The 17905-nt window shown below is 44.6% G+C and overlaps 1 protein-coding gene across 1 annotated transcript in view; it reads left to right on the forward strand.

The window, feature by feature from the left end:
- The window catches only part of LOC106596863 (leucine-rich repeat and fibronectin type-III domain-containing protein 2), a 198221-nt gene extending 186854 nt beyond the window's left edge, over positions 1–11367 (forward strand). Inside the window, exon 6 of the mRNA XM_045695816.2 lies at positions 8494–11367. Within this exon, the coding sequence (XP_045551772.2) occupies positions 8494–9529 (1036 nt within the window). The 3' untranslated portion in view covers positions 9530–11367. The remainder of the gene's footprint in view (positions 1–8493) is intronic.
- The last annotated feature ends 6538 nt before the right edge of the window (positions 11368–17905 follow it).

Consider the following 17905-nt stretch of genomic DNA (forward strand, 5'->3'; position numbering starts at 1 on the left):
GTGCTTCCAACTTTGCACAGGGCCCTGACCTCAACCCCATCGAACACCTTTGGAATGAATTGGAAAACCGACTGCGAGCCAGGCTTAATCGCCCAACATCAGTGCCTAACCTCAGTAATGCTATTGTGGCTGAATGGAAGCAAGTCCCCGCAGCAATGTTCCAACATCTAGTGGAAAGCCTTCCCATAAGAGTGGAGGCTGTTATTGCACCAAAGGGGGGACCAACTCCATTTTAATGCCCATTATTTTGGAATGAGATGTTCAACGAGCAGGTGTCCACTTTTGGTCATGTAGTGTAATTAATGAATGGTGACACTATGAGAGGAATTGGACAAAAAATGTATGGATAGCCCATGATTCAGTCTGTCAACAGGTAGGCTTACATTTTATTTCTTAAATAGGAAGAAATAGGCTCCAATACAAAGTCCTCTCGTTGTTAGTTAATTTTAATTAAAATGAAGACTGCTGAAATGAATTACTCGAATTAGGATAACTTCAGCACCATGTGCTGTCCACCACCCGATTCTTGTGCCAGCGTGATGAATATGAGCCCTGAGCTGACGGCGGCAACCCATGTGGAGACTGTGGCACAGGCTGGTGATGTGGAAAGTACCAAAAACCCCTGATAGGGGAGGTGCATGCAAGCAGATGGTCAAAGTTGGCTAGGATAGAATAAATTATATGAAAACCTGCAAAATTGTGAATGTAAACCAGGAAAAAAAGGCACTACCCTACCCTATCCCCAATAAAAATCCACACACAAATCCCATAGGTGCTCCCCTCACCTATCACCCTATTATTTATTTTTTTCATTCATCAATTATAGTTAGTATAGCGGGAAGTTTTATTGCAAGATATACACTCAAGGGTATGGACACAGACACTGGCGAAAGTCACGACTCATTTAATCTCCCCGCTGCCGCTACAGTACAATACAGTGCAGCAGCATCTCCCAAGAAATGCCCTAGCAGGGACTGCAGAGTCCATTAGGGATTTTTGCTTATAAAAGCATAATCAAATTTCCCAGCACCCTGATGTTTAGGCTAAATCAATGGAGCAATAAACCCATTTGGCATGACCTTGTCTGTATTTGCACAGAGAGAGGCCGCCTTAAGAAATCAATGACAAGAATGAGCTATGCTTCTAAACCCAGAGGTGCAACATCGCAAGGCTTCCGTGAATGCTTGCGAAACCGACCAAACAGACCAGGCCTGGGTTTGGGAAGTCAATGAGAGAAGTGAAAAATTCTTCCTTAGCTGCTCATTTTATAAAAATCGAAGGGTACAACCTAGATTCGAGCCATGGTGTTAAGTAGTTGAACTTGTTATTACTCCAACCTCGTGAAAGTGACAAACTGACACGTTTACATTTTCATCAAAAACAACTTTATATCGAAAGAGTACCTTTGATTTGATGGCCTGCACATGCGCAGTTCGGCGAGAGATGACCGTTAGACCCGATTATGTGTTTCTACGATTGAGATTAGATAGCCAAATAAGAAATGATTTTAGCCTGAAATAATGATTTGTTTGTTTGTTTTCACTGGGTCTATTTCTTGCCAATGAGGAAGTGTGTTGAAATTGTAACTGACAATACTGTGGCTCCCCTCTCCTTTTCCTTCCCAGAAGCAATGTTTAAGGACTATTCCTCTCCTTCTCTTTCTGTGATTAATGTTATGGCCTCATGCCCTGTCCAAATTGCCTTTGCAGCCCACATTTTTTGATTATCTCCCCATGATAAGCACCGGCAGATGTTTTTCTTGAGTTCCACTTTGTTCTGTATTTCAATTCATCTGAATAAACCAGTCAACAAATATGTTTAAAATCAATCAGTCACGGACAGAGGAGAGAGCAGCGCACAGAGAAACGGGGCTATTCATCATGATAAATGTCTATTTGGGTGGGGGCAGGGTAGATGTCTGTTGAGTGGGGGGGTAGAAGCTATTGGCCAGTCTGTTAGTTTTTGCCATGATGCTCCTGCCTGTACTGCCCGTGTCCGAGTGATGGAAGTGGGGAGAACAGGCCGTGGCTCTGGTGGCTGAGGTCCCTGATGATCTTCTTGGCCTTCCTGCGACACCTGGTGTTGTAGGTGTCTTGGAGAGCAGTCAGTGTGCGCCCAATGGTGCGTTCGGCTGAGCGTACCTCCCTCTAGTGCTCCTGTAGAATACTGTGAGGGCCCCTGGGGACAGGACGGATTTCTTCAGCCTCCTTAGGTTTACCTTTTATTGCAGTGAGATAAATCAGGGTCACGCAGAGCGTTTCTTGGTAGTCTTAAACAAACCTACTGTGAAACAAATCAAATACATTTTTATTGGTAACATAAACATATTTAGCAAATTTTATTGTGGGTGTAGTGAAATGCTTGTATTCCTAGCTCCAACAATGCAGTAGTATCTAACAATTCACAAAAATACACACAAATCTCAAGGTAAAATAACGGAATTAAGAAATATGTAAATATTAGGACGAGCAATGTCGGAGTGGCATTGACTAGAATACAGTAGAATACTGTATATAAACTAAAATGAGAAAAAAATGTCCTCTCACTGTCAACTGCGTTTATTTTCAGCAAACTTAACATGTGTAAATATTTGTAAAATCATAAGATTCAACAACTGAGACATAAACTGAAAAAGTTCCACAGACATGTGACTAACAGAAATGGAATTATGTGTCCCTGAACAAAGGGGGGGGGGGGCAAAATCAGAAGGTACAGTCAGTATCTGGTGTGGCCATCAGCTGCATTAGGTGCTGCAGTGCCTCATGGACTGCACCAGATTTGCCAGTTCTTGCTGTGAGTTGTTACCCCACTCTTCCACCATGCACCTGCAAGTTCCTGGACATTTCTGGGGGGAATGGCCCTAGCCCTCACCCTCCGATCCAACAGGTCCCAGACGTGCTCAATGGGATTGAGATCCGGGGTCTTCGCTGGCCATGGCAGAACACTGACATTCCTGTCTTGCAGGAAATCACGCACAGAATGAGCAGTATGGTTGGTGGCACTGTCATGCTGGAGGGTCATGTCAGGATGAGCCTGCAGGAAGGGTACCACATGAGGGAGGGGGATGTCTTGCTTGTAACGCACAGCTTTGAGATTGCCTGCAATGACAACAAGCTCAGTCCGATGATGCTGTGACACACCGCCCCAGACCATGATGGACCCTCCACCTCCAAATCGATCCGCTCCAGAGTACAATGCTCATTCCTTCAAAAATAAACTCAAATCCGAACATCACCCCTGGTGAGACAAAACCGCGACTCGTCAGTGAAGATAACTTTTTGCCAGTCCTGTCTAGTCCAGCGACGGTGGGTTTGTGCCCATAGGCAACGTTGTTGCCAGTGATGTCTGGTGAGGACCTGCCTTACAAGAGGCCTACAAGCCCTCATTCCAGCCTCTCTCAGCCTAATGAGGACAGTCTGAGCACTGATGGAGGGATTGTGCGTTCCTGATGTAACTCAGGCAGTTGTTGTTACCATCCTGTACCTGTCCCACAGGTGTGATGTTCGGATGTACCGATCCTGTGCAGGTGTTGTTACACATGGTCTGCCACTGCGGGGACGATCAGCTGTCCATCATGTCTCCCTATTGTGCTGTTTTAGGCGTCTCACAGTACGGACATTGCAATTTATTTCCCTGGCCACATCTGCAGACCTCATGCCTCCTTGCAGCATGCATAAGGCATGTTCACGCAGATGAGCAGGGATGCTGGGTGTTTTTCAGAGTCAGTAGAAAGGTCTCTTTAGTGTCCTAAGTTTTCATAACTGTGACCTTAATTGCGTACTGTCTGTAAGCTGTTAGTGTCTTAACAACCGTTCCACAGGTGCATGTTCATTAATTGTTTATGGTTCAAGCATGGGAAACAGTGTTTAAACCCTTTACAATGAAGATCTGTGAATTTATTTGGATTTTTATGAATTATCTTTGAAAGATAAGCAGCCTCTAAGGTGCAGGGTTGAGTAACCGGGTGGTAGCTGGCTAGTAACAGTGACTAAGTTCAGGGCAGGGTACTGGGTGGGGGCCGGCTAGTGATGGCTATTTAACAGTCTGATGGCCTTGAGATATAATCTGTTTTTCAGTCTCTCGGTCCCAGCTTTGATGCACCTGTACTGACCTGGCCTTCTGGATGATAACGGGGTGAATAGACCATGGTTTGGGTGGTTGATGTTCTTGAGGATCTTTTTGGCCTTCCTGTGACATCAGGTGCTGTATGTGTCCTTGAGTGGAGGCAATGTGCCCCCTCTGGAGAGTTCTGTGGTTGCGGGTGGTGCAATTACCATACCAGGCGGTGATACAGCCCAACAGGATGCTGTTAATGGTGCATCTGTAAAAGTTTGTGAGGGTCTTAGGGACCAAGTCAAATTTCTTCAGCCTCCTGAGGTTGAAAAAGCACTGTTCCTCCTTCTTCACCACACTGTCTGTGGGGTGGACCATTTCAGCCAATTTCTCAACGGCGACCCTGTTGATAAATATTGGTCATTTGACTGCAGGAAAGGGCTACAGAGTCGCTGTCGTGCCTTCTTCACCACAGTGTCCATGTGGTTTGCCAATTTCAGCCAATTTCTCCACAGCGTCCCTGTTGATGATTATACGGGCACATCTAAAAGCATTGCCAACCTTGATAAAGATTTGCAAATAAGACTGTATACAATAAATATTACAAATACTGAGCTATATTGTATGCTCCAAAATATTTAAAACATCACATTCTTTTAATCTAATAGAATTTCTCTGAGATTATTTTTTTTTTAAATTTTATTTGTCATTTAAAAAATCTAAAAAAGATGTGCCAGAATTATTGGCACCCCTGTTTTCAATACTTTGTGCACCAAGTCTGGAGACTGAGATGGCCATTGCAAAATGTTGATTTTGTGGTCAATGAACCGTTTCTTTGTGGATTTTGATGTATGCTTAGGGTCATTGTCTTACTGGAATGTCCACTTACAGCCAAGTTTTAGCCTCCTGGCAGAGGCAACCGAGTTTTTGGCTAAAATGTCCTGGTACATGGTAGAGTTCATGATGCCATTGACCTTAACAAGGTCCCCAGAACCAGTGGAAGTATAACAGCCCCATAACATCAAAGATCCACCACCATATGTTACAGTAGGTATGGGATTATTTTCTGCAAATGGACCTGCATGGCCAACATATCACATAGCCCTGCATGGCTAGCATATTACCTGGACCTGTCACATCCTGACCAGTGAAAAGGGCCATTTGCCATAGTAGAATGGTCAGGGCGTGGCAGGGGTTTTTTTTGTGTGTTTTGTTTTTTTGGGGTTCTAGGGGAATTTGTTCTAGTTTTCTATTTCTATGTTTTGTTTTCCATGTTGGCCGAGTATGGTTTCCAATCAGAGGCAGGTGTCTTTCGTTGTCTCTGATTGGAAGCCATACTTAGGCAGCCTGTTTCCTTTGGGTTTTGTGGGTGGTTATTTTCCGTTTAGTTGTTATACCTGACGGAACTGTTGAGTGTTTGTTATTTTGTTGTTTTGAAGTGCATTCATTAAAATCTAAGATGAGCACTATACACGCTGCACCTTGGTCTCTTCAATACGACGCCAGTGACAGGACCTGCATGGCCAGCATATTACATGGACCTGCATATTACATGGAACTGCATGGTCAGCATATTACATGGGTGTTCATTGCCAGCATATTACATGGACCTGCATGGCTAGCATATTACATGGACCTGCATGGCCAGCATATTACATGGGTGTTCATTGCCAGCATATTACATGGACCTGCATGGCCAGCATATTACATGGGTGTTCATTGCCAGCATATTACATGGACCTGCATGGCCAGCATATTACATGGACCTGCATGGCCAGCATATTACATGGACCTGCAAGGCCAGCATATTACATGGACCTGCATGGCCAGCATATTACATGGACCTGCATGGCCAGCATTTTACATGGATCTGTATATTACATGGACCTGCATGGCCAGCATATTACATGGACCTATATATTACATGGACCTGCATGGCCAGCATATTACAGGGACCTGCATGGCCAGCATATTACATGGACCTTCATGGCCAGCATATTACATGGACCTGCGTGGCCAGCATATTACATGGACCTGCGTGGCCAGCATATTATATGGACCTGCATGGCCAGCATATTACATGGATATTACATGGACCTGCATGGCCAGCATATTACATGGACCTGCATGGCCAGCATATTACATGGATATTACATGGACCTGCATGGCCAGCATATTACATGGACCTGCATGGCCAGCATATTACATGGACCTGCATGGCCAGCATATTACATGGATATTACATGGACCTGCATGGCCAGCATATTACATGGACCTGCATGGCCAGCATATTACATGGACCTGCAAGGCCAGCATATTACATGGACCTGCATGGCCAGCATATTACATGGACCTGCATGGCCAGCATTTTACATGGATCTGTATATTACATGGACCTGCATGGCCAGCTTATTACATGGACCTGTATATTACATGGACCTGCATGGCCAGCATATTACGGGGACCTGCATGGCCAGCATATTACATGGACCTTCATGGCCAGCATATTACATGGACCTGCGTGGCCAGCATATTACGTGGACCTGCGTGGCCAGCATATTATATGGACCTGCATGGCCAGCATATTACATGGATATTACATGGACCTGCATGGCCAGCATATTACATGGACCTGCATGGCCCGCATATTACATGGATATTACATGGACCTGCATGGCCAGCATATTACATGGACCTGCATGGCCAGCATATTACATGGATATTACATGGACCTGCATGGCCAGCATATTACATGGACCTGCATGGCCAGCATATTACATGGATATTACATGGACCTGCGTGGCCAGCATATTACATGGACCTGCATGGCCAGCATATTACATGGACCTGCATGGACAGCATATTACATAGGTGTTCATGGCCCGCTGGTAACACTTTATTGTAACGGTCCATAATAAACCATTTATAATGCCTTTATAAATGATGTGTTCACCTTGATTAATCATTACTCCCACGTTAATAAACCATTCTCAAATCATTATTAAAGTATTTTTGCTGTCCCTAATCTAAAGTGGGCACTTTTTATACTTGATAAATACTCTATCAATGTTTTGAGTGACCAGTGGTAGACATTCCAGCAGTACCTGATACTTAAAATGACCTAGAACAAACATATAATCTGTGAAAGAATAAGAACACAACACAGGATGTTTAAGGATTCAAGGAAACATACTGAACATTTTAAATAAATGTGTAAAAATCTAGCTTACTGACACTTACAATTGTGGGTGTAATGATTAAGAAATTGCGAGCAAACTGTTTGTAAATGCTTTGTTATAAATCATTTATTACAGACAGTTCAAATAAAGTGTTACTCCAGCATGGGAAATGGGTCTTCATGGCCAGCATTTTACATGGGTGTGCATGGCCAGCATATAACACAGGTGTGCATGGCCAGATACCTTGACTGAATGGCTGATGTTGTCGAGCAACTGACAGGATGTTACAAGCTCCAAGCCAGTTCCCTGGACATTACTCACTATGTTCTCAGACATGATACTTCTGCCAGATCCTCCAGGATTCCTTTCTTTCTTTTTTTTTATAGTTGTGTGCCAAAAGTCGGACATTTTTCCTAGGCAATTTGCAATGATTTTGTAAAATTTGGCTTAAAAATGCGCTGAGTGGGTGAAGTTTGTTGATTTACCAATTTTGTTTAAAAAAAAAAGCCCTCTTTTTGTAGTGTGGTGATCGGACAGTTATATGAAGGAATATTGTAATGATTTTGCTGTTTTATGCGGTAATAGTGAGGTGATTGGTCAAATTTGCAAGTCCTCAAATATGTGGGGAACCTCAAAATCCTGGAGGGACTGTTCTGTCCTTAAGGGGTATAAGACCCTCCTCTGGACAGGTGAGATGGTCTCATCCATTACTGTTTTATAAGGCTACCTGTCTCTCGCCTCAGAGACTCTATCTTCTGAATGTAAGAAAGCGCTTGCAGCTGCCTGAGCGACATAGGTATCTGAGGCTCTCGCTGTTACACAAGGTTTTCAATCTTCTCTTTCACTATCTTTCACTCTTTTTTCACTCTTCCTCTGTGTTCTGGTTATTTATTTCTTTCTCATCTCCATGGCTCAGATATGGGATGGAGCGTCTGTTTGCTGCAGCAGGACAGACTGCTTAAAGAGATAAAGCCAATTACAGCTGGCTGTCTGTTAGACTAAAACAGCAACCACAAATAGACAATACTTGACATCTCCTCGGGAATGAACATAGGAACACGGAAGCCCTCTTTTTCTTTTAGTGGAAATTACATCATAAAGAACAATCAAACACAGTTTTATTTTCGTTGCATTGATATTACGTGTATGGTGTTGAAGAAAGACGCATGTTGATAGCATTATCCCTCCAAATCAATTCAATTGTACCAAATCTACTAGGTTTTCACCATGCGTGTTTAACACTTGCTCTGTGTTTCTATAGGATGATCCCGGCCTCCAGCAATGCCTTCCTGGTGACCAACCTGGTGTCGGGGACAAAGTACGACCTGTGTGTCTTGGCCGCCTGGGATGACACCGCCACCACCCTGACTGCCACCAACGTGGTGGGCTGTGCCCAGTTCTTCACCCGCGACGACTACACCCAGTGCCAGTCTCTCCACAGCCAGTTCCTAGGGGGCACCATGATCCTGGTGGTGGGTGGCATCATTGTGGCGACGCTACTCGTCTTCATCATTATTCTGATGCTGCGCTACAAGGCCACCGACAATGAGGGGGGTGGTACAGGGGGGATCGGCAAGCTGACCAGTGTTAGTGCCACCCACTCACAGACCAATGGGGGCCGGCTGGGACAGAATGGCATGCCCCTGCCCTTGCCCAAACCCAAGGCCAAAGTGACCATCCAAGATGAGGTGGTGGAGTTTAAATGCGGATCCCTCCAGAGCAGCCTCACCTCCTCCTCTTCCTCGTCGGGTGGCTCGATGGCCGGGGGTGGCTCTCACAGCCCCAACAGCACCCTGGCCAACATGTGGAGGCAGGCGGCCCCCTCCAAGCCCCGGGCCAACCTGGACCACCTGCTGGGGGCCTTCAACTCCCTAGAGCTCCGGGCGGGCCAGGCCAGGGGTAGGGGAGACCTGGGGGAGCCATCCTCCAGCAGTAGCACTCTAGTGGCGGGCGGCAATAGGCCCCCCACGGACAGGGAGCCCCTGCTGGGCCACACAATGGACTCAAGGCTCAGCCGGGTGCTCATGCTGCCTCTGGACTCCAAGCCAAAAAGAAGCCAGTCATTTGACATGGGGGACTGTATGGATACAAACCGACAAACAGAGAAAGCGATGGCCTCCAGCGCCTCCACGGCCACAACGCCGGTGTGCAGCTACCCCCGGCGCATCAGCAGCATCTGGACTAAGAGGAGCTTGTCTGTGAATGGCATGCTGCTGCAGTGTGACGAGGAGGGTGATATGGGAGGGAGCAAGGGGACCTTCGAGAGCCAAGAGTGGGTCATGGAGAGTACTGTCTAGGAGAGATGATGACACACTTTGCATCTTCTAAAACACTGCCCCAGAAAGGTGGCAATACGCCTCAGTTCTGATAGACCCACCGGTGAGTGGAGAAGCTCCTGCTTCCTCCCTCCTTCCTTGTTTGCATGGAATTAATTCATGTTAATCTATCATTGTTGTGACAGATAAGTAAAGCTCAAACCACGCCTCTCGAACCCCAAATGGGTAAATAGGGTAAAGACGCTCGGTGGACGGAGCTGATTGGTGGAGTGAGGTTGTTTTGTGTTTGAATGTGTGTGTTCTCTACATGGGGAGGGGGGGACGCACAGTAATGGTCAACCACAATCTACAAGTAAGTCATGCAATGAAACCTAGTGGATTGTACAATCTGTGTGCGGTATGGAGTCACATGGAAACTCAGAAATTGGAAGCAGGCCTGTTGTTCATAAGGAGGGTCTTAGTTTCTCAGACACAAGGAACGTAAAACAAATCACTGTATTTGTTGACTTGTAAAATGGCATACCATAAAAGCCACTCTTGTTACTGTTGCTGAGATGTTGGGCCATGCCTCTGGACTATACTACTGCTGCAAGTTCATCTGAAATATGTAATGAATTTTTATATATTTAATTTTGCCGATCAAATACACATTGTACAATACTGTTCTTCACCTCTGTACAAGATGGGGCTCCGACCTCAATATTTGCATTATGAAAAACCACAATATACAAGTATATCCAGCCACATTGTTTTATATCCACAGAACCATTTTGTTTCTTAATCCATTCGGACTGAATGGTAATTTATATATCGGTGATGTAATTAATCCTGACAAAAATATATAAAAAAGATTTAATGAAAACAATGTCTGTGAATATATTAATTATATATACAGAGTATATATTTGAGGGTTCCTTAAATAATTCCATATCTGGTACCCTATCAAGTTGGATTAATGTATAAAGCAAGCAAACAATTTCCCTTTCTTAAAGTTAACAATGTGAAAATGGTAAGGTCTTACGTGAAAATTGAACCGCTATCGTGAATTAACCCCATATAGAGCTCACAACCAACACAAGTTAACACTCTCCAGCACAGAAAGATTAAGCCCCCAGAAAAACTGCAGCTCAACATGCACAATTGTTGAGAGACAAGCATTTTTCTCCAATTCCAAGGAACATTTGTACATGTTTAGGAACTTTGATGCACTGACCTTTATTCTCTATCTGGAACTCATCACCTTAAATGATCGATATTTGAGAGTAAGCATACAGCTTGCCACCCTCACCAGTTATTGGCATGAGAAATGTACAGGGAATTCGTACTTAACTATCCGTGTTGCAAAACCCTCCATCTCTTTGTGATCGTGTCAAAACAGCCCTTCATGAACTACAACTGATTTAACTTGAGTTTACAAAAAAATCCATTGTAAGGTACCATAAACGTACAGTGCACAATGGTTATGCTCTCAACAATGGTGAAGTTGTTGGCTTTTCTGTAACGTGTACAACTTGCATGTTTATCGAGGACTAACTCATAAGACCATGAAGGACCTTATACACTATCTATATCTGTCCTTTCTCACATTGTGTTGTCTGAATGACTTCGACTGCTTCTGTACATTGACTCTGTATACTGGCTTTTTTGTACAATAATTGAGTGAGAATGTTCAATGGAGAAAACAATAATGTATACCAGTGTCTTTATTTTCTTTGTAAGCATAAAGATATACAGAGGTGCTTCACTGTAATATTACAGCGTAACCATGTACATTTCTCACCTGGAATTGTAGACAATGTTTCGGTGGTCAAACCTATTGTTTTTTGCTACAAAATGGAAAAAATAAAATAAAGATATTCTAAAACATTCATGTTGTGTCAGACCCCTATTATAAGACATGCTAATGTGCAACATTTGTCATATAAATGTATTGAATTGTTCAGCATTGCAATTATTTTGTCAGCCTCTGGTAGTTCTGGGGTAAACCATAATCTGATCCGTATGAGGTAACCTGTCTAAATGACTATAGCCTCGTAGCACTCATATCTGTAGCCATGAAATGCATGTTATAATGTTAAAACACACTTGGGTTGTGTAGGCAGAGAGTTGGAGGCAGGTATGGGCTTAAAGTGTTAAAGGTGGAGTGAGGTGTATGAAGCCCTTTCTTCTGAACACAGGCAGAGTGCACACTGGGTCATATTCATTAGGCACCAAAATGAACCAGGAGGTACAGTGGCAATACTATGCCGTATGCATTTTATTTTTAATTAACAAAGCTTTATTTGGAATCTTGATCTTTGAATCTGTGTAGCTATCCAATGTGAAATGCACTGTCTATTTTAGATGTAATTGTTTATATTTCATATCAGACTACACTGTACCTGAAGTTGTTCTGACTAGGGCCTATATTCAATCAGAATAAGTATTAACCCTCAATAGCCAACACCCACATGGCTGGTGTTTTGGTCGTGTTGGAAGTGTAATCACATATGGATAAGGGAAACCTAGATGGATCACAGGGGGTGAAAATTTGAAGCATCTGGATGGAACTTCAACTCATTACCAAATATGGCAAAATGAGTTATTGCACTTACACAGAGTAGGCGTTCCCTTACGGAAATGTGCAAATACATGCTAAAACACGCCAATAGGATCTTGCTAGCTCATGCAGCTAGATGCAGATGAACTATCGTGGGTTAGTTATAAGTATCTTTGGTGTAACTTCATTAGAGCTTTCAAATTGGTTGTATGGTTATTATCACGAAGCCACACAGGCCCCACACGCGTTAAAAGTTTAGAACAAGAAAGTGTAGGCAATATGGAAATATTATTAAACCAAATAATGAGGATATCTATGACGGTGTAGATCACACATTCCCGTGTTTGAATGTGTAAACACAGCTGCATGGGATTGATACTAACGCGACTCCATGCAGCCAATGGCAATGTCCATAATAGGTATAACGCCAGGACCCTCTTGTGGATTTGACAGCTCTAACGTAGCTCCACCGCCGACACTGTCAAAACACCTGCTATGCACAATAGTGTGTGATTACGGGCCACAATTCCGGTCGTTCCTGCATGTGGGTATTCCTCGCCCTCGAACATCCCATTAGTTTGTGCATGAAGGCCCCCCTTGAGCATGCCATCTTCATGCTTGTGTGACACTTTTGATATTCTAGATGTCCTCTAAAATGTGGGTCAAAATGTAAATAAAAGTATTATCAGAGTTTTTGGGGTGACGAAGGACACTGTCTACCAGTGTCCTAACTAGCTACCGGTGTCACCCCCGCCTCCTGTACACCGGAGTCCTAGCTAGCGCACAATGCCCTTTGCTCCCACCTGCCGAACACCTGCCATGCCATCGTTAACAGAACTGCGGGAAAGCAGTGCCCGACAGGTGGGGGGTGAAGAACACTGTCTATCCTTAGCTACATAGCAACCTTTTTTTATTTATTTCACCTTTATTTAACCAGGTAGGCAAGTTGAGAACAAGTTCTCATTTACAATTGCGACCTAGCCAAGATAAAGCAAAGCAGTTCGACACATACAACAACACAGAGTTACACATGGAGTAAAACAAACATACAGTCAATAATACAGTAGAAAAATAAGTCTATATACAATGTGCGCAAATGAGGTGAGATAAAGGAGGTAAAGATTAGAAAGGCCAGGTCGATTAGAAAGGCTTGCTCGCTGAAGTGTTTCAGGGAGCGTTTGACAGTGATGAGTGGAGGTCGTTTGACCGCTGACCCATTGCGGATGCAGGCAATGAGGCAGTGATCGCTGAGATCTTGGTTGAAAACAGCAGAGGTGTATTTAGAGGGCAAGTTGGTTAGGATGATATCTATGAGGGTGCCCGTGTTTACGGCTTTGGGGTGGTACCTGGTAGCTTCGTTGATAATTTGTGTGAGATTGAGGGCATCAAGCTTAGATTGTAGGATGGCTGGGGTGTTAAACATTTCCCAGTTTAGGTCACCTAGCAGCACGAGCTCTGAAGATAGATGGGGGGCAATCAGTTCACATATGGTGTCCAGAGCACAGCTGGGGGCAGAGGGTGGTCTCTAGCAGGCGGCAACGGTGAGAGACTTGTTTTTAGAGAGGTGGATTTTTAAAAGTAGAAGTTCAAACTGTTTGGGTACAGACCTGGATAGTAGGACAGAACTCTGCAGGCTATCTCTGCAGTAGATTGCAACACCGCCCCCTTTGGCCGTTCTATCTTGTCTGAAAATGTTGTATTTAGGGATGAAGATTTCAGAGTTTTTGGTGGTCTTCCTTAGCCAGGATTCAGACACGGCTAGGACATCCGGGTCGGCAGAGTCTGCTAAAGCAGTAAATAAAGCAAACTTAGGGAGGAGGCTTCTAATGTTAACATGCATGAAACCAAGGCTATTACGGTTACAGAAGTCATCAAAAGAGAGCGCCTGGGGAATAGGAGTGGACCTAGGCACTGCAGGGCCTGGATTCACCTCTACATCACCAGAGGAGCAGAGGAGGAGTAGGATAAGGGTACGGCTAAAAGCAATGAGAATTGGTCGTCTATGACATCCGGAATAGAGAGTAAAAGGAGCAGGTTTCTGGGGGCGATAATATAGCTTCAAGGTATAATGTACAGACAAAGGTATGGTAGGATGTGAATACAGTGGAGGTAAACCTAGACATTGAGTGATGATGAGAGAGATATTGTCTCTAGAAACATCACTGAAACCAGGTGATGTCATAGCGTGTGTGGGTGGTGGAACTGAAAGGTTGGATAAGGTATAATGAGCAGGGCTAGAGGCTCTACAGTAAAATAAGCCAATAAACAGTAACCAGAACAGCAATGGACAAGGCATATTGACATTAAGGAGAAGCATGCTTAGCCGAGTGATCATAAGGGTCCAGTGAGATTCAGACTGCTAGCCGGGCCATAGGTAGCAAGCTGGCAGAAGATGGAGGGAGCACTGTTCTTAGCCACCTCGTGCGTTTCCATCTGTAGATTAGTGGGGTTCCGTGTGGTAGAGGGGACCAATCCAATTGGCAAAATAGTTATAGTTATAGTGGCCCAAGAAAATTGTCCGATAGACCTATTCAGATAGCAGCCGATAAGACAGCTAACGATTAGCGGGCCGCAGATGGGTGTTCAGGTTACGTCGCGACGGAGGGGCCAGTTGGATAAGTCCCTCGGGCAGATAGCGTCGGTAGTCCAGTCGTGAAGGCCCGGTGGGGCTCCGCATCGGCAGTAAAACGGGTCCGGATAGGTGATTGTAGCCCAGGAGTGGCTGATGGAACTCTTCAGCTGGCTAGCTCCGGAATAATTGATGTTTGCTCTGGGACCGACGTTAGCCAATAGTCAATCGGATAGCAGCTAGCTAGCTGCAAGATCCAGGTGTAAATGTCCAGAGCTTATGATAGAAATCCGGGGATATGGAGAGAAAAATAGGTTCGGTATGCTCTGGTCTGCTTCGCGTTGTACAAAACTGGCGATAGCTATTCGAGCTAAGGGATAGCTGATGACCGCCAACCGTGGTTAGTTGAATACTAATGCTAGCTTCTGGCTAGCTTCTGGCTAGCTTCTGTTGTGGATTTCAGATTTGAGGTGAATAATACTTTTTTTTTTAATTGGTGAGGCGAGTTGCAGGAGAGTGCTTTGAAGTTGAGTTTTTTGAAAAAAATATATAAAAAGATATGCAAAGAAAATAAGTAAATATATATATATATACACAGGACACGACAAGACGAGGACAAAAGACGTCTGACAGCTATGCCATCTTGGAGATGGAGATATAACCTATCCCGCCTGCTATGTACCAGAGTCCTAACAAGCAAACTAACCAGCTAGCTAGCACCCAGTGTCCTCCGGTAACGCCTCCCGAACACCTGCCCTCGCTGTCATTAACAGAACTGCGGGAAAACTGTGCTCGACAGGCGGGGGCAAAGGACACTGTTTATTGTTGTCCTAGCTAGCTACCGGTGTTGTCACCCCCTTCTTGTTCTGTGGGGTTTATTGGCGGTTGGCATCCAACGTTATGGTGCATTACCGCCACCTACTGTACTGGAGTATCCCCGCCTCACACCTATGATTAGGAGTCCTAGCTTAAAAATGTAGCAATGTGTGTATATGCAAGAATGCCCACATGTAGGAACGCCCTCAATTGCCGGGGGCAATTGTACCCTTCTCGCTATGCAGGGCTGGCAACGTGGTCTCAGTGCAATTTGTATCATTCTGTAAGTAAATCTGTGACATGCCATAGGTGTGATATATTACGTTATGTTAAGTTACATTATGAATGGAATAGCTGTCGTACAATAGCATATGAGTTATAGGACGTATAGTATCATACAGTACCTCTTACCCGGTTGTACAACAGCCAGCAGCGTTCCATGCTGCATCCCACTGCTGGTTTGTGTGTGAAGCTCAGCAGGGTTGAGTCTGGTTGGTCCCTGGATGGGAGACAAGATGCTGCAGGAAGTGGTGTTGGAGGGCCAGTAGGAGGCACTCTTTCCTATAAAATACATCCCAATTCTCCAGGGCAGTGATTGGGGACTGTGTAGGGTGCTGTCTTTTGGATGGGAAGATAAGGTGTCCTGACTCTCTATGGTCATTAAAGATGCCATGGCACTTATTGTAAGAGTAGGGGTGTTAACCCCAGTGTCCTAGCTAAATTCCCAATCTGGCCCTCATACCTTCATCCCCAACTTCCAATTGGCTTATTCATCTGCCCTGTAACTATTCCCCAGGTTGTTGCTGTAAATGACAATGTGTTCTCATTCAACTTACCTGGTTATAAAATAGTGTATGAATTGGATTACTTAATTTATCATCCTTCTTGGCTGATGTATTGTATTATACGTCTTTCCCTGAGACCAGTTTGCTTGTTGCACTGTAACAACAAAGAGGAATTACAGGGATAATTTACAAAGGTTAGGGTAATTTATGTAAATAGTTAGGAGAACTAAAACGACAAAGGTTAGGGGAATTTACATAGCAGGTTAGGTTGTTTGGTTAAGTTTATAAGAAGGGTTAGGGGAAGAGTTAGCTAAAATGCTAAAGTTGTCACCAGCGCCACTCGAACACGCAACCTTTGGATTGCTAGATGTTCACGGATTATGCCCACCCATCCTCCCCAACCAATGCAGTAACTAATGGTCTAGTTACCTTAGGCAGAAATGAAAGTACTAAGCTACTTACATTTCTGTCTAAAGTAACTAGAACATTAGTAGGTATCATACATGTCATACTATTTTTGTCCAGACAGCATCAGATACATGGTCTACACATACTGAGACAAAGGGGCACTGTTTCGCTCGCTCGGACGCTTTAACTGAGCTTGATGTGTCTTTCTGTCGGCGCGCATCACAGTCAAATAAATTATTTCAATATTTCAACATTTCAATATTTTAATTGGACGGGCAAGTAGGTACGGTAGGGCGGCAAGGGCCCCTAAGGCCCACCCATAATGCCAGCCCTGTCTCAGAGGCCAGCCTGATGCAGGTGTCGGCTAGCGCCAATCTAATTGAATCTAGCCCAAGGTTTGGCAAATCAGAGATCTGTCCAACTGTAAACCAAAAAGTCTTACTGTGCCATGTACTTTATGATCAGCTGATTTAACAAGAGAGATGGACCCACATTATCAAGGGATTATGTTGACAGAAATAGAAACTGTATTCCAGCATCTTCACATTGCCAAGGTCATCAGTATGGAGACGTATTTGTATTCTCCCATTTATCAGCCCTGCACCACATTCCAGCCTTAAGACAGGCACAAAGGAGAAAGAGCGGGGCTTTTGCACAATGCACATCAAACGCAGCATCTCTTCATTACAAAGTCCACTCACTCTGCGTGCCACCACCGACACACAACACAACAACAGTCAGCATTCAATCCAACTCCCCATGAGATACTCGACCAGAAATGCCACTCTTTCTTCTCTTTCTGTTGGTCACAGTGTGGTTCCTCTAGTCAGAATCATCCCTACCTGTTGACCACAACACTCTGTGTGTAGTGGGCAGCCTTTCTCCAATAGGCCTAGTCCCAACTGAGGGGCTGTGTTGTGAGTGTGTACGTGCATGCACTTAAGCGTTCATTTGTGCGTATGTGAAAAATATGTGGAGGAATGTGTGTGTGGAAGGATATTCAGAGGGTGTGAGAAAGAGGGAGGAGTGATAGTGCTGGCTCAATGTGGAGGACGCACAGCTTGATTGGCAGGCTGCCCACCACTCGGATCCTTCACGCCACATCCATCCAGAGGATAGGATATGGGGCCCTCGGCTTCAGCTATCTTCCCCCGACTAGCAGCCACATCAGCTCTATCACAAACCACGAACTCACAGCAGCCTCCCCAACCAGCAGGAGACAACACAGCATCAATTAGTGGAAGAATCAAACAATGGCTTTGCATAGAAATGAGGACCCT

Source organism: Salmo salar, chromosome 15 (assembly GCF_965601325.2).
Source record: "Salmo salar chromosome 15, fSalSal1, whole genome shotgun sequence".
In the NCBI taxonomy this organism is placed as follows: domain Eukaryota; kingdom Metazoa; phylum Chordata; class Actinopteri; order Salmoniformes; family Salmonidae; genus Salmo; species Salmo salar.